The sequence below is a fragment of the Schistocerca piceifrons genome, chromosome 3, assembly GCF_021461385.2.
Source record: "Schistocerca piceifrons isolate TAMUIC-IGC-003096 chromosome 3, iqSchPice1.1, whole genome shotgun sequence".
Lineage (NCBI taxonomy): Eukaryota > Metazoa > Arthropoda > Insecta > Orthoptera > Acrididae > Schistocerca > Schistocerca piceifrons.
Window position 1 is genome coordinate 889,132,545 of NC_060140.1, and position 23,526 is coordinate 889,156,070.

Below are 23,526 nucleotides of genomic sequence, written 5' to 3' on the forward strand. Positions count from 1 at the left end.
AAATTACTGATCCTTTAAATAATTGTAAGACAGATCGTTATATTATAAATGCAAGTTTCATGTTTTGCACTGATCTTTTCATTGCATGACACTGCATCAGTTTTCATGTTTTCTGCTACGCTGTTCAACTGAATCACTTCATCGACCAGCCTCAAAGTATCCTCAAGCGAATCGTTCTGCTATATGAAAAGGTTTTAGTTCATGATAGACACGATATTTCTATAGGTGACGATGCGAAAATACCCAACATGCTCTTCAGCTGTTGCCGACTTAACTATGTGGAAATGCTATTCCAGCAATAACTAAAAGGGGAATAAAACGGCCTCATAAAATGTGATTTCCAACTTAGGCCATGGTTATGCTGTCCCTTGGTTAACTACCCCTGGATTTATCATGAGATTGTACAACTTCCCCTAGGACAGCACATGTCTCATTGTCTTTAATTTCATCTAAAATTTTTCATATCATTTCAAAATATCTGTCAGCCTGTTTCATATGAAGTAAATATTCGATTGTCTAGGTGTCATTAGGACTACTTGCAAATTTGGTTTCACATACATCGCTTTTAGGTTTTCAGAATGAGAATCTACATTTCTGACTAAAGAATGCTATATTTTATAGTAAGAGCTTCCTCATTTTTATCTTTAATATATTTTCTTAACATTTCACAAAGCATTTTAACATTTAAGTGTGTATCATCAAAATGCTGTAATGACTTTTTTGGCGAATTATTGATTGAAGTCAGTATGTCGTTATTTCTCATTTTAATCAAAATTAGATGGCCTGTTAGTATGAGTGCCTGTTATTTGCTCAAAAGTTTTAATTAGAAGAATTTTTTCCTGAATATAGTGCACTCTCTTAACACTAAAATGTCTGACAAACTTCTACTTCTGTCCCTTTCAGATACTACCTGTAAGCCCAGACATATGTCATATATTCTTTGCAGCATTTGGAGCTATAGTTTTTGATTCATTACATATCATATCTTGAATTTCTTTGTACCCACTTAAACAAAACTTAGTGAAAAATTCGTCTTTGTATACTTCATTTAACTCTTCCAGTTTTTAATAGTCCCCCTGCCAACAGCCCTTTACACTTTCAAACGCTTGAGTTCGTATTACATTATTAGAAGAAGTAAAATATTGTTTGCCTGTATTTCCTGGTGATTTTCTATATTCCTAATGCCAAACTTGCTTCTTTTCCTTTTTTTTTTCAACACAACCGACAGTCCTCTTATACTATAGGTCATTTGTATCTTCTTCATGAGTGTAATGGTTTTGCCACTTCTTTTATGATAACAAAACATTAAATTTAAATTAAAAGTTACTGTAGTTTATGTACTATCATTATACAGCTGTGTAATGATTACATCGAATTGCTGTCCTGTTCCCCAGAATCAATTGATTGAAACAGAAATTGCAAAGATTATAGGTTGAAGCAATTCAATAAAATAATAATATTTACAGAATGATCTAGGTATTTTCATTTTAGTCACCAAGGTCACAGTAAAGGCTGTGAGTTGCACAGGACTCTTTGACAAACGAACAACAGGTAACTGACGTTTATTGGCACAAGCCATCTGAAGACACTCTTCTTTGTTACAAGTTTTGATGTATCTCAAATGTAATTGTTGTGCTTAAACACATATTTTGCCCGTCTATGAAACGGTTCAACATTTTTGATATCTTTTTTTTTTTTTTTTTTGTCTCGCCTACAAATACATTTCTTGCTACCTGGTATTCGTTTGTTAATCGACGATATGCAAGATGATCTTTGGGCAGGTCAAAGATATTAAAAATTCAAACTTTGTTTTGAACCTTGACAAATGAGAAATAAAATATTGTGAAATTGAGCGCGATTTGTGTTGACAACAGTTATTGTTTTGTTGTAAAATTGTCAAAACATTATTTACATCTCTTCGTAAATGTCGTGTACGTATAACTTTTAAAATGTTCAGTTCAGTGAATGTAAATGTTGCGGGTAATGAATTCAATCCGGTATTTAGGATTTCTTGTACAGTGACAAATACAAAACATCGGCGTTATAAATATTAAGAGCATATTGTTGTTATCCTGCTCCAAGCAATACTTGCCGAGTCTGTTGTAAACTGTTCTTTTCAATGCTTAATTTTTGACGTTCTCCATACAAATGGTATTTTGTGATTATATGATGTAAAATGCTCCGTAAACAGCATTAGTCATAAAATAAGAATTTATTGTTTTATAGTTAACGGAAACGTGTGTCATATTATCCATAAACCGCATGATTTTTTAGCAGTGCCTTAGAAAACCACTCAAAGCGCAATCCTTAGTTACCAGCTCTGAAGTTCATCGTATATAGTTCAGCATTTTTTGTCCAGATCACTTACGGCACATATTTGTCATACACCCTGGTGCTCAAAATAAATGTTGAATAGAAGTTTGACGAAGCTCCAAGTGTTAATAACCACTGTTATGGTAAGTCAGCGTGTGAGATTAGATTGCACACAAGTTACGGATACCACATTCTTTTCGAGAGTGATATAGTGGTGGAATGGTGCAACTTCAACGGAAGTTGTGCCCTTCATTTCCCCTCCGGGACATGCAGCTGTACTGTATGCTTAATGGTAATGGAATGCTCATGGATAAAATATACCTCCATTCTGATTGCTTGGTGGATGTACTCATGACGATATTACCAACAGGAAAAACAAAACTGGCATTCTACGAATAGGAGCATATAATGTTAGATCCCTTGAACAAGCAGATACATAAAAAACTGATATGAAGAGATTATAGTTTGAATTGGTGAGGTGAGGTGGTAGGAAGAATGTGGCTTCTGGTCAGGTCCATACAGAGTTATCAACACAAACACAAATAGAGGCAATGCAGGAGTAGACCTAATAAGGAATAAGAAAATATGAATGCAGGAAAGCCTCTATGAAAAGCTTAGTGAATGTGTTATTGTAGACATGGAGCCAACACCCACTGCAGTAGTACAAGTTTATATACCAACAGCTCTGCAGATGATGGAGAGACTGAAATAATTTTTGTTGAAATAAAAGAAATTATTTATGTAGTTAAAGGAGACAAAAATGTAATTGGGATTGGTGACAGGAATTCGGTATTAGGGAAAGGAAGAGAAGAAAAAACAGTAGGATAATATGAACTGGGGGAAAGAACTGAAAGAGAAACTGTCTGGTATAATTTTACACAGAGCTTAATTTAATCATAGCTAGCCTAACATTTTGTTTAAGAATTATGAAAGTAAGTTTTATACATGGAAGAGACATGGTCAACTGGAAGGTTTCATATTGATTGTATAATGGTAAGACAGAGATTTTGAAGTCAGATTTTAAACTGTAAATGTTTCCAGGGATAGATGGAACAGAAGTGGTGACAGGAAGTGCATCCAACTACCACTCACATTAACCATGCCAAATCTGTTCATAACTGTGCTGACTGTGCAACAGTGCATAAAAAAAGGGCACAAGGAAAAGAAGGAAGAAAATATTATTTGCGACTTACACTGGAACCATAATTGCAGTTGTAGGAGTCGAAGAACATGAAATGGTAGCTGTAGTGGAGAAGGGTGTGAGACATTGAGCAAGCTGTGCAGGTAACAAAGGAGAAATTTTTTTAAGGGAAAGGAGTTGAAAGAAATAAAATCTTTAAGGTTTGCTCATGATGTAATTCTGTCAGGACGGAATGGATAGCATTTTTGAAAAGAGATTGTAAGATGAACCTCAAGTGTAGTAAAACAAGAGTAACGGAATTTAGTCTGATTAAATCAGGTAATTCTGAGGAAATTAGGTTAGGCAATCAGACACTATAATTGGTGGACAAGTCATTCTATTTGAGCAGCAAAATAATTTATGATGGCAGTAGTGAGGATATAAAATGCAGACTGGCAATATCAAGAAAAACATACCTGAAAAAGAGGGACCAATTGACATTTAATATCAATTTAAGTGTTTAGAAATCTCTTGTGGAAGTACTTATCTGGAGTGTAACCTTCTGCAGAAGAAATGTGGACAATAATCAGTTCAGACAAGAAGACACTAGAAGCTTTTGAAATGTGGAGCTATAGAAGAATACCAAAGATTGAATGGGTAGGTTGTGTTACTAATTAAGTGGAACTTTATCAAATTTGGAGGAAAACAAGTTTGTGTCACATCTTGGCAAAAGTGATAAGACACACCCTTAGGCATCAAGTAGTTGTCAGTTTCATAAGGAAAGGGTTGAGGGGGGGGGGGGTGTAGGGGGGCAGAGGGATAGTAGGAGGAGACCAAGGTGTGAATGCAGTAAGCAGGTGCGAATGGATGTAGGTTGCAGTAGATATGGAGAAATGAAGAGTCTTGCACAGGGTTGACGAGCATTGAGAGTTGCGTCAGACCATTCTTCAGGCTGAGGAGCTCAAAATCAGTTACACTGGATGGCAGTTTGGTCGATCATTTCTGCTACTCTTCTTGTTGATGGATGTAACCTCTGCTGTCTTCCAACCTCTGTGCACACTTTTATCTTCGAGAGAGGTTTGGATATTATAATTAAGTGTATGACTAATTCATCTGTAAATTCTATATAGAATCTCACAGGGATAACATTGGTCTATGCGGCCTTGTTCAATTTTAGTCAGTTCAGCTATTTCACAATGTTGCTGATGCTAATATCTATACCCTTCATTTTTACGTTGTTGTGAAACTTATACTTTATGTGCTTCTGAATCTTTTGGTGCCACCAAAAACCTTAACATATGACCAAAATTGCTCTGATTTCTGTGAGAGATCTTTCCGTAATAATAAGCTATGGTAACCAAATGTGTGTCATTTAGTGTCTTTCTGTCTACAGCCTTGTGCTATATTTTATATCTGTTGCCCAGAAGTAGCTGTTATTTCATAAATATCTTTCCGGAAATTGTATACCATGGAGGCTCTCTCTCCCACCATGAATTTATTGTGTGGTAGTAACTGCATCTGCTGTCTGATGTTTTGGAACTGAGTTCAAGCACTGTGGTGTGAATATGTGACCTTTAAAGAAATCTCTTACATTCACTGAAGGAGTAGCATTAATAGCACTCCTATGTTTAAATCATTTCGTGTGATCTTTAACTTCACCCTTTTCTTTGTGTGCCACAGAAAGTTGTCCAGTGTGTAGTGTGCAGTAAACACAGCCATTGTTACTATCATTACACAATTTCAAAAATGTGTATTTCTGTTGCAGGTTTACATTAAATGCACACAGTTTCTTTTGCCCATTGCCAAATCATCAGATTTGTGTGGAGAGTTACTTTGCTTTGAAAATGACGCAAACACTTTGCGCCTCTTGTTTTGTCAGACGAGTAACAATAAGTGAAAAGTTGTGGCAAAACTTGTAGCCATGCCTTCCCATCAATGTCAGTGCTTGCTCCAAAATCCAATAGAGAGTCACTGCTGTAAGAAAATATTTAAACATGCAATGTCAAACATATAGGTCTAAAATTAAAAAAAAGGTGTTGCCAGTCATGAAATTTTCAAACCCTGGACTTTTTGCAACCCTGGGCATTATACCGGACAGTACTAACAAATCAAGACTGTCTGGGCTAATCCGGGACATGTGATAAGCCTACTGTCAGCCTACCTAAACTCCAAGTGACTTTCTCTTGTGTTACCCAGTGGTTTTAATCTCATGCCTTGAAGTATTTTTCACACTGAATTGTCAGTTAATACAAAGGGTATGTATCTAGTCAAAGGTAATATAGTTCCGCGAGGTCTCTGGCCGCGACTATGTTTGTGCCAGCACCACCTGCCTACAGTCCCCGCCCCATCTTTCAACACCACACACATTCCCCTGCAGACTGGAAGAGTCATTCTGTAAAAAATCTCATAAGACATTTCTTCATGGTATCCTTTCTTCCCCTTTCCTTCAGGAGTGCTAGTCCCGTTAGGAATACAGAAGAGCTGTTAAGTTTGGAAAGTAGGATTAAGGTGCTGTCAGAAGTAAAGCTGTGAGGAGAGTTTACTCAGTCTGAGCGTTTCCCACAAAAGGTCAGCTTCCAGGTTTTGGTACTGGTCTGGCACACAGTTTTAATCTGACATGAAGTTTCAAAACAGCACAACTCCAGTACAGAGCAAAGGATTCTTTTTGGATTCATATTGCCACTTTGTAAACTGAGTATTTGTGTGTGGAACATGACCCCATATATCTGACCGGACAGAGAACCCCTCAACAGTGAGAATCCAGTACTTCATTATCTACGGAGTTATGTCGTTAAGAGTGAAGCAGAATCAAGTAAACATCAGGGAAGAGTGCTGATATAGATTTGACTTAGTCGATAATGTCTTTAACTTCTCCTGAATGGTGCTGTTATACAAGATGTTCCAAATAAGTATATGTATGGTGGAGGAACCTGTGTCCAGAAACTGAGAGGGCCTTGGTAGAAAATTGTTGCAAAAGGCATAAAGCACTCCCACTCAGCACTTGGTGTAAATATTGCTGACCAACTCTTGTTAAAGAGAATGTAATGTGACGAAAAATCTGATAATTTGTGACAGCGCCTTTAATGAAAAGTCAGTATCAGTCACAACAGTCAGATACTTTGGGATAACCATCCAGATAAAACTTTTAGTTGATGTGATGAATGTCAGCTAGATCTAAATGTAGAAAAGTTATTAAGTTAATGCAGATGGCTAGGAAAAACACTCCCATAATGATACAGCATTAGTAGTGTGCTGCTTGACACAGTCACATCATTTAAATTTTTTTTGGGGGGGGGGGGAGGGGGGGGGGGTGTAATGTTGTAGAGTGATCTAAGCTGGAACAAACATACCAAGGATTGTAGAAGGGAAGGCGAATAATCAACTTTGGTTTATTGGGCGAATTTTAGGAAAGTGACTCATCTGTGAAGGAGATCATTTATAGAATACTAGTGCAACACACTCTTTATTACTGCTTGAGTGTTTTGAATTCCACCGCCCCCCCCCCCCCCCCCAGGTCAGATTATAGGAAGACATTGAAGCAATTCATAGGTGGGCTGCTAGATTTGTTACCAGTAGGTTCAGTCAGTATGTGATTATTCTGAAGATGCATCAGTAACTCAAATGGGGATACCAGGAGAGAAGGTGACATACTTTTCGAGGAACGTAAGTGAGAATACTTAGAGATCGATCATTTGAAGCTGACTGCAGAACAATTCTGCTGCCGCCAGTGTACATTTCATGGAAGGACCACAGAGATAATAGAAATTAGGGCTCATATGGAGACTTTAGTCAGTCATTTTCCCCTCACTTTATTTGTGAGGGGAATAATGAAAAGAAAGTCATCAGTAGTGGTACAAGGTATCCTGTGGCACACACCATACAGTGGCTTGGGGAGTGTGAATGTAGATGTAGATATAAATCTAGTTGTCTGGAAATGCAATTCTAATCTGAAAATCTTGTGAAGAATTTGTGGAAAGTGTAAATTGTATACTGTGTAATAACTGTGTTGGTAAAATGAGATCTTTTACAAAAGCATGCTGATAGCAGTCATTCCCTCTTGACACTCTGACACTCATCAGGTAGAGGCCTGTGAAGAACAAATTTGACATATTAGCACTATATTGTTTATCTGTGTTTTCATTTTGCGGAATGTACCTGTGCAAACCCTTGTACATACTTTTACCTTTGTTAGATTAACTTGCACAGTAAATGCTCATGCAACCTGTTTAAAAAGATGATATACAAAATTTCACTATGATACCTGTTTCAGGTTGTAAATGGAAACATGTGAAACTGTTAATTATTGGTGTAGAGCCTCAATCTGAGACAAAAGCACCAGAAAAGGCTGAGCTAACTTTAAATATGGTATAGACCAAGGCAAAACAGAGTTGTTATATAAGTGATAACTCTGAGAAGATACTGGTCACAAGAAGAAGCAACAGAACAATTCATTAGGAGAACTGTGATGCAGCTATGTGATAAGTGTAAGGAAATTAGATGATCTACTTACGTGTGTGTCATTAATTTGCATGAAGCTGGTAGTGCTTGAGACCATATGTCAAATGAAAACTGAACACTTGTCACAATGGGACCATGGAATGTTTCCATTCAATAGTAATCACCACATGCATTAAGATAATCATCGCACTGGGAGACAAGATGATAGATTCCTGTTGCATGAAATGCAGTCAGTCACTGATAGGTCTGCAACTGGTTTCACTCTTGCACTTCTTTGTCCAACCGAAACTGATGCCCACAATTCTTTCTTCAGGACGCCAAAGACATGAAACTCACATGGAGAAAGATCAGGTCTGTGTGGAGGATGTTGCTGCGTTTCCCAACCAAGTCGCTGAAATGTAGCCTTTGTCTGATTGGCAGTATGGGGGCAGGTGTTATTGTGCAACAGGATGATTCTGTCTTAAAGCACTCCATCAGCACAAAGACAAAAGGCAAAACCAGCAGTGGAAACCTCACACATCTCTGCACACATCTTCCCCACTAAAAAAATCCAAAGCTGTTCACACAAGTTGTGAAAGTCACGATGACCTCCTACTTTGATTGCAGGCTCCCTCTGCCCGACAAGTTCCTCAAGCATGGAATGATAATCAGTGTGCAGCACTATGAAGGCACTTTATAGAAACTGTGATGCATCGTAAAGCCAAAACTCCCAGAAATGTTGTCAGATAGAATCATCCGGTTGCATAATGACGGTCGCCTCCACATTGCCATTCGGCGAAGGCTATGCTTCAGCGATTTGATTGGGAAGCATTACAACATCTTCCATACAGTCCGAATCTTTCCCAGTGTGGATTTCACATATTTGGTGACATGGAGAAAGTCATGCATGGACGTTGATTTCAGTCAGATGAGGAAGTGCAGGATTGGGTGCAGTTGTGGAACTTTCAGTGGCTGACCATGTTCTGTGGAACAGGAATTGATTGTCACCTCTCCCAGTGGTACAAATCTCTTGACACTTGTGGTGATTACTTTTGAATGGAACCATTCCAAGGTCCTATTGTGATGGGTGTTTCGTGCTCAGACCGAACTGCCAAAGATGGCGGTTATGTGTGCATAAGGTGTGCTTGCTTGTGTGAATGAATGTGTGTGTTGGCTTTTCTGAAGAAGGCTTTGACCGGAAGCTAAATATGGAACTGTCCTGTCATTGTGCCTGTCTGCAACTCAGTGAGCCATCTTTATGATGAGTAGCAATCTATCTTTTCCTTATGTTGTTGTAAATTAATGAGACTTTTGAAGTCGTTTTATACTTGGGAATTTAATTCTTTAAACAATCAGGGGTTTGCTAGTATATACCTAACGGAACAGCTCATGATGGAAGGGGCTTTGCATAGCAAATAAAAATAAGTGTGGCCACAGCACTAGGGATATAAAACAAAGCATAGGACTTTAAACACAATTACACTGAATGAAACGTGTTTACTGTGAAAAGTCCAATGCAAAAAACCTTCAAAAAGTACCCTATCTGAACCTTATCAAGAGACCTTTCACAAAATCTAAAAAAATGTGATCATATGTAAAGGCTGTTAGTGGCACCAAAGTTATTGACTTTTGTGGATTATGTAGGAACTGAAGTTAAGGATAGCAAATTGAAATCATAAATAATGAACTCAATTTTCAAATATTCCTTTACAAGGAAGGGTCCAAGAGCACTGCCCCAATTTACTTCTTGGACTGCTGCAGATTCCCTATCAGATTCTACACACAGTCATATGTAAAACAGTTGGTATGGTTCAGTTCATTGGTAAAGTACTGGAAAAATGTAGTCAGTCTACAAAGTAGATTGCTTACAAGGCACTCTTGTGACCCATCATAGACTATTGCTCATGTAGGACTAACAGGGGATATTGAACATATGCACACCAGTTTGCCTGTCCCATTAGAGAGCATCACAGAAATGCCGAAAAACATGAATTAGCTTATATTTGTAGATAGAAGTCATCTGTCCCATGAAACTGTATTTACAAAGCTTTAAGAACCAGTATTAAGCGAGGTATCCAGGTACGTACTACAGTGTCCCACATGTTGTTCCATTAGGGACAGATAAGACAACATTAGACTAATCACACTGTGCGGCAGAGGCATTTAAGTAATCATTCATCTAGCATTCTGTGTGCAAATGAAATAGGATGGATATGTGGTGCAATAGAAAGTGTCCTCTGCCATGCCCTCCAGGCAGTACAAGTATGGGTACCAATGTTGATGATTATTCATATTACTGCAGTTATCATTCCTTTACATTACTTCTGGCATTTCTTCAAAAGAAATGGGTTTCCTCGTGTAGCTGTTGCATGCCAGAAGCTGTGCCAACAGTGCACCACAGAGCAGGAGCCCCTGTGGTTTGGAAAGTGAACTCATTGGCCCCTAGTCACATGAAGCTGTAACTGACACAACAGTGCGTGTTCAGTGACAGCTGTCGTTAGTTATGGAAGTCCTATGCCTCTATTGGAGGAGACCTTTCCTTTTATTGAGATCAGTGGACTTCTGCAGTTCCTTGAATGTTGCCAAGTATTTAATTCTGCTAAGATATAGAACATGCAACAACATTAAACACACCTTCACCCACTGCATTACAAGCAAGTAGAAGTTGAAGCAAGCAGAGAGCTAGTAGGCAGGTGTAAAAATCACATAGCAGTAACTGTAAGTTTGAAAAGAATAGTACAGATGTTACAGAAGTATGCAGCATTAGCTCATGTATACTGTAATGTGTTTATGCTTTTGAGGTGAATGACTGGGAAAAAAATGTAAGGGAGGCAGCAGTTTGATCAAGCTACAAAGTAGTTTGCAGTATAGCAATGATTAGCAGCAGTTTCCAGTGGGAACTCTGATAAAATCTTTTATGGCAGCACATGCAGAATGTTAGTTTTCTAAGGAAGCTGCAGGCAATGGAAGGGGTTTTTGGTTTGAGGCAAATGGTGTCTCATCAAATCGTGGACATGGCAGTGGTTGCAGAGAGACAGCTCTAGAAAAAGCCAAGAGCTTTGTTGCATTTTTACTCACATTTGATGAAAGCACAGGTATAGCTGACTGTGCTCAGCTTTCGGCATTTGTGTGTGGTGTTGATATGGAGCTCTTGGATGTGGTCATGCTTGACTACATTGCAATAGGACTTGCTATTATTGAAGCTGTTTGTTTATCAGTAGGCAATATGAATTTGTCGTGGGACAGACTCATTTCTGTAGCCGCCGACAGTGATGCCTTAAAAATGATTGGCCATCACCAAGATTTCACATTTTGTTTATTGTGGTGCAAATTGCCACCAATTCAAAGGATTCTTGACTGGTATGGAAGTAGGGTATGGGGACATACTCACCACAGCACACTTCATCGGCCTACCTGGGGGAAGGTTTTTGATGATATTTTCTGTGCCATTCATAAGAAAATATCCCTGTGTCTCGAAATGAAAGGGGAAGTAATTCATTGCCTAAAGGATTTGATGCCTTTGGCTAAAATAAATATACATCTCAACAACTTAAATTCGTCATTGCAGGCCAAAGAGCAGCTGATAGTTGACATGAACGATCAAATCAAATCATTCATAGAAAAGTTATCTTTGTTTGAGAGGCAGAGTCATCTGCCTTCAAAACTGCCTGAAGATACCAGTTTCACAGTTTACAGAGCCGAGGTAAAGAAGCTCACCATATCTCTTGAAACCAGATTCAAAGAGCTGACCAGTTTAGAATTGGAAATGAAATGTTCAGCACTTATTTTCAGTTTCTTCCAATGGTTTACTAATGTCACTGCAGTTAGAAGTATTAGACGTGCAAAATTCAACTTTGATGAAATAAGTGCTACAATGTGTTTAATTTGTCATTGTGGTACTATTCATTACAGCAAAAAACATTTCCCAAGCAGCACAAAAATACCACATAGATCATGTGTGTATTTGGCACTACATACTTTTGTGAGTAGCTGTTTTCAGCAATGAAAAGAATAAAAACAGAAGAATGATTGTTTTTTTCAGAATGTGACAATTAAGAGCATCCTCCATGTTAACGCTGTGAACGCCTTAACACCTGATATTTCTGCTTGTGTTCTGAAGAGAGACTATCAGATTCCAGAAGTGTAATAAACATACCTATTTTCTTTATTTGTTTTAAAATAGTTATTTCTTATTTATTTCCTTTATTTCCTGTATCCACAAATAACAAAATGATGTCGGCGATCATGTAAAGCACAAGCAACAAATTGAAAGGCTCACAGTGCCAACCCAATGCAGTACAGTTGTTCACAGTTAGTGCTATGTGGAGTAAGGGTGCTCTGCAGCATAACAGGGAGTGCACCAGTTGGAACAGCCTGAAGCCAATTAATTTGTTTTGTACAGTCCAATAAATGCAAACATGGGAAAGTACCACTAGATAGTGGGGGGGGGGGGGGGGGGGGGGTGCCAAAGGAACAGCACTTAATGCAGCATGATGTATATTCCATAAGCTTCCAGGCATAAATTTGTTGTTAAATTTCAGGATTCATGTTCTGTTATTATTTTCATTATTTATTTCTTGTTTCAGTGCAGTTCTCTTTTGGTCATTAATTTTTGGGCACACTGCTGGTTGATATTCACTAAAATAGTACACTGCGAATTACTATTAATTGAACAGTTTCATAGTGCCATATTTTCACTAACACTAAACATAAGTACATGAATGTATCAATATGTCAAAGAGAGAACTCCAGATTTTTGATGTTGACATTACATTGCTCAAGTCATCTATCAGAAAATGGAGTGCTGTGGTATTGTTGGAGAACATGATAATCTTAGCGACTGATAGTAATTGATGTATGCAGGAACAGAGTTTTTTTTAGTGTTAAGCACATTGAGAAACCAGTTTTGACATAACTTTCCTCTTGCAATGTCTGTCCATATATAGTATAAACATAATAGTTGCATTACAGTACACTGGGAGCTCAAGTATAAGTGAAGATATTGTTGACAAATTGTCATGGGGAGACTCCACAAGCTAGTGTAAATACGTAGCCAATGGTTGTGGTTACAATCAGTAATGATGAGGGAGATTATGGAAGTTAGTCCAATGGTTCCTGTACAAACTACAACACAATAATACCATAAAGAGCAAAGTATTAAAACAGTTTGAGGGTTTATTGTCAAATCATTAAGTGTAGCGATATTTCATGTACGTGGCATACTTAATAGGCACATAGTTCAGGTTTGAAGGTTCAGATAAACCTTGCATTGTCATGAAGATAATGACACACAAATTAAATGTGCCTTGACCCTTTTCTAAAGTATACTTGTGTTTATTAGCACTTGATACATATTTAGTGCTTTGTTGCACGTACAGAACAAATTGCTTGCTTGCAAAATTTATATTATATTCTTCAGCATACATTTAATCTATTTCTTATATACACTTAGTTCTCATGCATGTTTACAAATTTTGTTTCATTTCTCTCCTTGTCTGGTGTTATTGTTGAATGTTAATTCAAACTTTTTCAGATGGTCACAAATTTTGTATCATTAGAAGATGTTTTCTTTTGCAGGAGTCAGTATGTGCACTGTGTGGTCTCTTGAGAGAATCTTCTCTGATGACGTAAACTATGAAGGAGAAAGACACGAAAAGATCGTGCTAAATGAATCTCTAGATTGTGTAAGTGATTTCTTGATGTTTCTTTGTTATTTTGTGTACTTGATTTTTTGAATAGTGTTCTTGTTTAGTGGCTACCTAATTTTTCGCCATCATTGGTGAGAAAACTTTACAGATAACTACATAGATTTATTTACCTTAGCCAAGAACGGCTATAAAGGGAGCCAAATTATGAAATTATTTTTAACCAGCAACAGTCTGACAAAATGAATAAATTAAGCAGCTGTAGGAAGTCCTATAAATTGTTTAAAAAAAATAAACTTTAATCATATTTGTGATTAGCGACAAGTGCTTGAGTGAACATCTGTATCTTCATAGCAGGGGTGTGCTGCTGCTGCTACCACTGCAATCTGTTGTGGAAATATTATGAACTTTTGCAGCCACTATGATGTGGCCATTCACACCAGAAAAGCTGAATAATTTCATTTGAGGTTACTCAGTTCTCTGGAATTTTCCCTTTTTTTCTGTAGGAAAATGATACATAGTTAACATTCCTTCTGGTTGTTGTGTAGTTGTTCTTTTCATATTTACAACAGCCCATTTATTTCAGATTACTATTAGTAATGGTGATGCTGATGAATCATATTAATGTCAATTAACAAAAGATAATGCCTCATCAAAGTTTCAATGTCAAAGTAATATTAAAATACTTATTTATTCCTGGTTCTCCCTTCTGTGTCATCATCTCTTTCACCTTTTTACTCTTTTGTTTCTTACTTTTTTCTCTTCAGTTCTTTTGTAGCTTTGTGTTGCTGTCCTATTTGTTACTTCCTGTTATTTCTGCAAGTAAGTAGGGCAGTTCTTGATTTTAAATTATTGAAGTTTTGTATTAGGATTTTATGATAGAAGGTGTATCCTATGTCTTTTCCTGGGCAGTAGAGATCCATATACATGTCTCGTGGAAGCTTCTGAATCATTCTGAACAGCATCCCACATCAGTATGCAGTGGTGATGCACAATACTATTGGTTGACTGTCTCACAGTGGGACAAACACATATGCAACCAGCATGATGAAGCAAACTGAATTACAATTTGTTAGAAAATAAGACCTGTTGACAATTAGCATACCATTTTCACACGTGTTCATGCTGTAGTCAGTAATTTTAGTGGTCAAGGGTCAGTGGCAGTCATAGAGGTGTGCTGCAGCTGCATTGAATGAATTATTTATTTATCAGCAACTGTCATGGGAATTAATCAGATACTTAGATGGCAGAATAGACAGTATTTTTTTCATGGATTTTTTTGTGTTTCAAGAAATATGTAAAATCCACAAGAAATGTGTGCAACAATCTGAAGTTGAGCTGATATATCAATGAAAAAAAATCAGTTTTTGAAAATATAATGTAACTGTATGGATAAAAAAATCTACTCGGCAAGCAGCAGCAGGAGAAAACGTATATAAAGGTATCAAAATTAGCAAGCTTTTGGAGCCAGTCACTCCTTGTGGCAAAAGAGGTGAAGGGAAAGAAAGAGGGGAGAAGGAAAAGGAGTGGTGAGTTTTAGGAAATGGGGGAGAGTATGGAAAAGTCACCCAAAATCCCAGGTCAGGGGAGACGTAGTGGATGGGATGAGAAGGAATGACTGATTCAGTCAATTCACTTCCAGTCTGAGTCAGTCTTTCCTTCTCATCCCATCTGATAAGTCTTTTTCTTCATCCTTCTTCCTTCCTCTTCAACCCTTCTGCCAGAAGAAGAAGCCAGTGGCTCCGAAAGTCTGCAAATTCCAATACCTTTATATGTGGTATCTCCTGCCACAGCTTGGTGAGTAGACTTTTTATCTATCCAATTAGATTATATTTTCTGAAGTTCAGGTTACATGTACCCCTAGTAAATAAAACATAAATCTTTCATTTGATCAAATTGTGGCTGGTTTCAATGTTTTTCATAGTGTTACCATATTCACACCATAATACATTTTTGTTGTATATAAATGCAGATGTGCAGAAATGAAAGTATAGGTGTATTTGACAGTATTTGCAATAGCAATTAATGGCATGAAATTAATGATAAATGATTGGATTAATTACTCCACAAATTAAGTTGAAACAGCAAGTTCCCTTGACTTTGTTACAGTCCTTAGTTGGCTTTTACACTACATTTGACAGATGGGTGAAGTGAACTGGAAAAACTTATTTTAATTTATTGGCCAAGAAATTGGTGTCTCCTGACGGTTATTAGTGTCTTGTTTCTAAACACAGTGTGAAGACACCATTCTAAAATTAGCATTTTTTGAAGTTTTTCGATCTTAACACTTTGGGTCCTGAGTCATTGCGCATGGGTGTCTACCATAAAGACTGGCTGATTTTAACGTATTTTAAACTACTGCAACTCATTAAAGTTTCAATTATAGCAATAAAATTACTCTGATTGAAAAACCTAGACTTTCCTGTTTAAAACCATATATAATACCTTTCTCTTGAATTAATACATACTTTTGACAAGCGTTATTATTATAACATTGTTTTTGAAAAAAGGAAAAATTGGTCAAAGGTATATTCACTGTATTTTCTAGAAGGAATTTTTTTTTATTTTTACACAAAAATTGTAATTATGATGGATACAGTATGCCTTATCTACAGTAACCTCCTGTAACTATTTTAGGATGGAAGCACGGCATTTTGCACAATGCTACTTTACATTCACTACACTGGTAGCTTGTGTCTTTTCGCCACACTTTCCCAGTCAGTTTTTTTTCTCTCAGAGAACACACTACACACAGTTTTTGTTTCTGTTTGTTACCTACACCTGTCTCAATCTTTTCCAGGAAATTATTTCCAGTTAATAGTCTTGAGAGTCCAGATGGACCAGGTCAGGGTTCAAGATCTTTGCTTTGTGCAATATCTGCACAGATAACTGTCATGAAGTGAGATGTTTTGAGGCATTTCCCAGTAACGTTATTGTATAATATGCAGGAATTTACAATCGCCATTAGTATAACATGAAATGCCAACTTTCTCCACTACTTCACAGTTCAATGTTCAAATGCGCCGTATGACAATCGCTGATCTGATAAGTCAACGCCAAACTTGTTTTTATTGTAGTCCACTACACAGGCTGGCTTCGACTTCTCTCTTCCTCTCTCGTCAGTGAAAGTGACCACCTCAGCAGTGTGCCTTGTACTTATCATATACACATTTCTTTTGTCCTTCCAACACAGTGTTGACATATTTCCTTTACGCCTGAAAATAAGTTCACCTCGCTGAAGGTTCAGATCTTTTATAGCACGAGGCAATCCTTGCCGAGATTTTCTTGTTGTTCCCACAAGAGCAGTTTTTGCAGTTTCCAGTTCTGAAGCAAGTATTGGACTTGTGTAGAATCTGTCCGTAAACAAAGTGTAGCCTTTTCCTGACAGATTTGCAAGCAATGTCTTTACCAGAGTCACTGTGTCAGACCTTTCACCCGCGTAAACAGAGAAATTCCAGATGTAACCTGTGTCAGATTCGGATAACATGTACAGTTTCATACCGTATTTATTTGGTTTTTGTGGCATGTACTGTTTGAAATACACACGACCTCGAAATTTACACATGCCTTCATCTATTGTAATTTTTTGAGATGGTGTATACGCACGCTGGAAATTAGCACACTCATTATCTAGGAGGGATCTCACCTTGTGCAGTGGGTCATAGCCTGTTTCTTCTTTCCTCTTAGCTAAGGAATTATCACTAATGTGGAAGTTTCTCAAAATAGAAAGAAATCTGTCACGGCTCAAGATGATTGGACAGAAATTACACGACACAGCAGGGTCCTTGGACCAGTGCTGTCGTATACATGGCCTCACACTTGCACACATATGGACTACAATTGCCAGAAACTTCCTTATTTCCATAAGTGTAACTTCTTTCCACGTTGATAATGAGCAGGTGGGTGAAACGGAATTTGTGCTTCGTAATTTCGTGATGCATTGTTGAGCACACAGATTAGTTTGTTCCTTTATATGTTTCATCTTACTGTCTGTCAGGAAATGTGAAAAAAATTCTAGAGGTGCACTGATCTGGTCCAAACTGACAACATTGCATATTCCAGATTGTTCTGAGAATAGATTGCTATCCCCTGATGCACGATCATTAGCCGTCCAACCTTCCTCAGAATTGGTGCGGTGCGCAGGTCTCGGCTTCCCCCTCGCCGTCAGTCTCGCTCGTTCTTCAGGCACAATATCGACGGGATTACTTGCTACTGAAGTGCTTGGACACCTGCTCTCCTCTTCTGAATCTATCAGAAGAGTAGTATTTGCAAATAAAATCATAATTACGTACTGAGAGTTTTTTCAGTGAAAATCTGAACAAAAATTATACATGTTTTGTTGTCAGAATTCTTTACCTGAACTGCCAGAAACTACTTCTTGAACATAGTCCACATCATCATCAGAGTCATCTACAATATCTTCCTCTGACAAATCAACGTCACTTTCTTCTAAATCACGATGTAACTCGCGAGCAATTTCTTCATCTGTCAAGCCACGCTTCGCCATGTCGACGCTACTGAGACCGCGTGGGAAAAAATCACCGCTCAATAAACCTGACAAATAAAAAGGGAAGCACACCCTTCCACAGCATGCCCCGCACCATCTAGTGACCAATACTTGAACTACAGTCCATGCAGCACCTCCCAGACAAGTGGGAGCCGTAACAACACAAAGGAAGGAAGGGGAAGAACGAGAACACGCGTCCGTAAAATTACAGGCATTGGACTTTCGGGCAGGCCGCGCACGCCTATATTTTTACGGGCGTCGGCACCTAAGTGTTAAACATATATGACTGTAAACCACAGAGTACAGCTCTACATGTATGCAGAAAATGGAGTATGCAACTGCTGTACCTTTACTTTGTAGTATGGTTGTTAATTCATCACGCTAGTGTGTGTCACTAGCCAGTGGCCTTGTCACAGTGGTAACACCGGTTCCCGTCAGATCACCGAAGTTAAGTGCTGTTGGGATGGGCTAGCACTTGGATGGGTGACCATCCGGTCTGCCGAGTGCTGTTGGCAAGTGGGGTGCACTCGGCTCTTGTGAGGCAAACTGAGGAACTACTTGATTGAGAAGTAGTGGCTCTGGTCTCGCAAACTGACATACGGCTGGGAGACCGGTGTGCTGACAACATGCCCCTCCATATCCGCATCCAGTGATGCCTTTTGGGCTGAGGATGACATGGCAACTGGTCGGTGCCATTGGGCCTTCCAAGGCCTGTTTGGACAGAGTTTTAGTGTGTGTCACTAAAAATTCTAGATGCAATTCTCCATTAGACAATCAGATTGATTAGAGGAGATCTTAGAATTTGGAAAAGCATTCCGACCAGCAGATATCAATACAGCTTGCAGTTACTTGTCCATTTGTGAAATGACATTTTAAGACTCATTTGGGAGTAATGAGATTGTTTCGAATTTGTACAAGAAATTACCATGTAGTATTGTGGTCTTCTTCTTCTGTAGTGGTCAGTCCAAGGATTGGTTTGCAACAGCTACAATGGCAGCTTGTCTCCATTCTGTGCGTCTTTCAGCTTTTCTCTTCATTTCTTTATAGGTGTTACATCCCACATCTTTCACGATTTGATCCATGTACCTCAGTCGTGGTCTTCCTCTTGGTCTTTTTCCCTCGGCATATCCCTCTATGGTTGTGTTCAGGAGTCCCTTTATGTCTTAATAGATGGCCTGTAAACTGCACTCTTCTTTTAACAATGAAACTCCAGAAGCTTCTCTTCTCACCTGCTCTTTCCAGAACCACTTCGTTTGTGACCTTGTCAATCCATTTTATTTTGAGCATGCGTCTATAGCACCATATTTCAAAAGAATTTAGCTTCTGCTGTTCCTCTGTCCCGAGAGTCCATGTTTCACACCCATAGCATGCCACACTCCACACATATGATTTCAAAAATCTTTTCCTGGTTTCAAGGCTGATGCTCTTAGATGTTAATACGTTTTTCTTCTTGTTAAAAGCAGCCTTTGCTTGAGCTATTCTACTTCTCACTTCTGCCTTGCTCCTTCCGTCCCTGGTAATATTACTGCCCAGATAAGTAAATTTATCAACTTGTTCAAGCAGTTCATTGCCTACATGAATTTGGATTATTATTAATTATTTATACAGTCTTGAAGAAAATCACCTCATATTTTTGGGAAGCCCAGAATAATTTCAAATTTGATAAAATTAAGACAAAGAATGTATTTGTAGCTTAGATTTTGTTCTTTACTACTTAATGTATTAGATAAATATTACAGTTATTATGTAGTATGTATAGATGTTTTGGAGCAACAGGCTCTATTGACTGACCTGTCTTATCCATTAGTTGTAGCTTGTGCATCTGCCTCACAATGAATATCCTAAATCCATTGAGTGAGATTAGAGGGAAGATCTTTCTCAACTGCTGCAAGTGCCTCTATACTCTCTCTGCTGTTGTTCGGGTATTAACCACATTTTAAATAGTTTTTGTGTAGAAGTTTAATTTATTTTAATAATATATTGACTTGCAGATTGGATCATAGGTATTCCGAATAGTAAAACCAACAAAATTCTGGTGTGTAATATTTTTCTTCTTGTAGGTAATTGCAACAATGTTTCTCAACTTTGTTTAAATATGGTATATCAATTTTACAGGACCATATACGTTTGAAACTGATTGACCTGACCTCACGTAACAGTTAACAATAACAACTCAGTAGTCTTATTATTTTCCAGCTTGTAATATTTAATCCTGTAAAGATTTGAGTATTGAGTAACTGTTGTTTTTGACTTAAGTAGAGGGCAAAGCATTTCATTGTTTACATCTTCCTGTATGGATAGGGTGACGTACAAACAAGGAAATGTACTGCCCTCTGTGCAAGTCAGAAACAATAACATTCCTCAATACTCAAAACTTTGTAGGAGTGCAGATACTGAACTGTCCTATGTGATCTTTGCAGTAGAAATACAGTATCTGGCATCAGTTTTACTCCTATTTGTTACTGTGTATTATGAACCTTGATAATCTTTATCTTGAATCATTGTTTCCTTTTAATCAGTGTCTGTTCATAATTGTCCCTGATCGGAGAAAATTTCCGACCCAGGCGGGAATCAAACCCAGGTGCTTAGGATTGACATTCTGTTGCACTGACCACTCAGCTACCAGGGGCAGACAATTCATTGATATCTTGTTACTACACAATGCATCCACATTTCACACAGATACATACAGTGCAAATAAATGAGAACACTGTAGTATGGTATTACGTATAACTCCTATTCCCCGAGTATGAATATGTGGGAAAATATTTTATGTATTCTCAATCAAGGTTCAAATGATGTCCATTACATATAGAGTCTAAATATCAACTGACCCATTTTAAAATAAGCTTGATAGTTAACCCTTTTGCTTCTACAGACAAGGTCTTTGCATTTCTTGTTGTGGCTGCTTTTGTTATGGCTGTACTGCTTGTCAAATGCTGGTGCCTGTCTGAGAGACAGTGTTCCGATCGATAGGAAATACTTAACCAATTTTTCGGAAACTATTAGGTGGAAACGTTTGATTTTTGCACGCTTACAGTATGATAGCTGCACTCAAAGAACTGAATTTCATTTCATTGCCTGTCATATTTACTGTCGTACATCAAATTAAGTAAAATATCAGACGGAATTTTAATGAGTTCACTAAGGTAAAAAGGCATTGCGTGAACTTAACATATGGTTGATTTTTTAGCTTATATATTGCAGGGAATGAAATTTAGCCAAGATACCTGAATTTTATTTAAAGTTGAGACCAAAAGGATATCTCATTTTGGATTTTATATTTGAAGGATGGTAATGTGCGACTCACCCATTCACGTCCTCGCACATCACAATTTGTGTGCTCATAACAATCGTTATGTCTCATAAATGATTCAAGATATCGAAACGAGGTTTTCTGCAAATGATAGTACACAGTGAGGCACATATGTTATTGATAAATACATGAAACTTTTTTTATTCACCGAATATGGAAGTAACTCGTCCTCAGCATTGAGAGTTTAGCGGCTCAGGACGCATTCAGATGTCCATAACAGTATAGAAAAATCGAAGCGGCACATGTATACAGGTCCACACCACCTGAGCAGCAATGTAGCAGGGCATGTATACACGCCCACAGCAGCGAAAGACATGATGATGATAATCTGCATAACTTGTCATGAAAAAGACACTTCCACTTTCACATGGACGCTGGTTGTCATCTAACTCGGGAACACCCAGCTTAAGGTGTGCATGTAGATATACTGCTGCCATGCTGTAATATCATCTGCACACTCAGACAGAGAAAATACAGTAGCCTTGGTCTGTCTCTTTATGTTTTAATTGTTGTTGACAATGATGATGATTTGATGAAGATGATGATATCTTCAGACCGGTTTGATGTAGCTCTCCACATGGACCACCTTGTGCAAGCCTCTTCATCTTTGCATTACCACTGCAACCTACATCCACTTTAATCTGCTTACTGTATACAAGCCTTGTTCTCCCTCTACAGTTAGTGTATTACATTTTACTGGAGTGCATTCTGTTTTCAGACAACAGACAAGGGAATAGTGATAAACGGAGATCACATCTTTTCTTTCTTTCCTTTCTTTCTTTATTTTTTTTTTCCTTTTTTTAATGGTTGATGCAGCTGCTGTGGGTCTCTTTTTAAAATTGTATGTTGCCTGATTGATTTCAGTCTTTCAAAGCTGATGCTTTAATGTCTTTCAGTGTGCTTAGCTCATCTCTGTTTTGTCTGATGTTCATTGCCACACATACAAATGTATACAGGTTGGAATTCTAAATTAGGGTGTTTTTGCTTAAAATGAAAATGTATTTGCAGGACATGCTGTAGGGATAAAAGAGTGAGACCTTGTGACTCCGAGAGATTTGTAAAGAAATAAGAACTGTTTCTTCTCATTGACATCGGGGACTTATAACATGGTGGATGTTTATAGGGACTCATTATTGCACTCATTATTTTTGCTCACTTAAGGCTCCAATTGTTTCAAAAAATAATCCAAATTTCACAATCAGCAGCAGCAGCAGCAAAAGTTATGAAGTATAAGAAAAAACAAATAGGCCATTGGACCTAGCAGGTAAAATATGGACACCATGATGAAGGCAATCAAGAATTTATGAGAGAGAGAGAGAGAGAGAGAGAGAGAGAGAGAGAGAGAGAGAGTGCTTCACGCAATGCTAAGCTTTTTCTTTTTATTGTGATCTTTACATCCTGGCGTATTTGTTTATTTTAATTATTTTAACATCTCACTTATCAAAATATTTTATCATTATCAGTGAAGACAATGTTGTGTGCCATGTAAACTCGTGGTTTCCTTCAACATTATGGCCATATCTTACTCACAAGGCCACATACCTTGTTTGTTTTATGTTACACTTTGTAACTTTTGCAGCTGCTCCTAATTGTCAAGTTGGAATTTTCTTGAAACAGTGGAGCCTTACATGAGCAAAAATAATAGCTGTAACAATATAAATCCCCAATGTTACAGAGAAGAAACATTTCGTATTTGTTTACATAGCTCTGTGTGTCACATGATCCTGCCCTTTTATCACTATTAGCAAGTTCTGTAAATACGATTTTATTTTCAGCAAATGTATCCTCATTTAAAGCTCCATTCTGTTTAGGCACTTCTGCTTCTCTATTATTGTACAAAATTGTGACATATTTCAGAATGAAGATAACAACAACAACAGCAGCTAAAATATCTAATTGAGAAGTCATAATTTATTCTTCAAACAGTTGGAGCCTTATATAAGCAAAAATAATAGATGTTATAATAGTACCTTATAAATGTGCACCTCGTTATAAATCTCAGATGTTACAGAGAAGAAACAATTCTTATTTGTTTACGTCTCTCTCTAGGTCATGTGGTCTCACTGTTTTATTACCATAGCATCTCCAGTACATGCTTTCATTTTAACCAAAAACATCTTTATTTATAACTCCAATCATTTTAGGCATATTTGCTTCTCATCTATTATCCAACAAGTATAACATGTTC

General features: G+C 37.7%; 1 protein-coding gene and 1 pseudogene across 1 annotated transcript in view; both read left to right on the forward strand.

Annotated features, from left to right (window-relative positions):
* Window positions 1–1,810: 1,810 nt before the first annotated feature.
* The window catches only part of LOC124789746, a 257,297-nt gene continuing 235,581 nt past the window's right edge, over window positions 1,811–23,526 (forward strand). The window contains exons 1-3 of the mRNA XM_047257199.1: window positions 1,811–1,931; window positions 7,704–7,917; window positions 13,448–13,554. Of these exons, the coding sequence (XP_047113155.1) occupies window positions 13,456–13,554 (99 nt within the window). The 5' untranslated portion in view covers window positions 1,811–1,931; window positions 7,704–7,917; window positions 13,448–13,455. The remainder of the gene's footprint in view (window positions 1,932–7,703; window positions 7,918–13,447; window positions 13,555–23,526) is intronic.
* Window positions 18,420–18,537, forward strand: LOC124790306 (annotated as a pseudogene).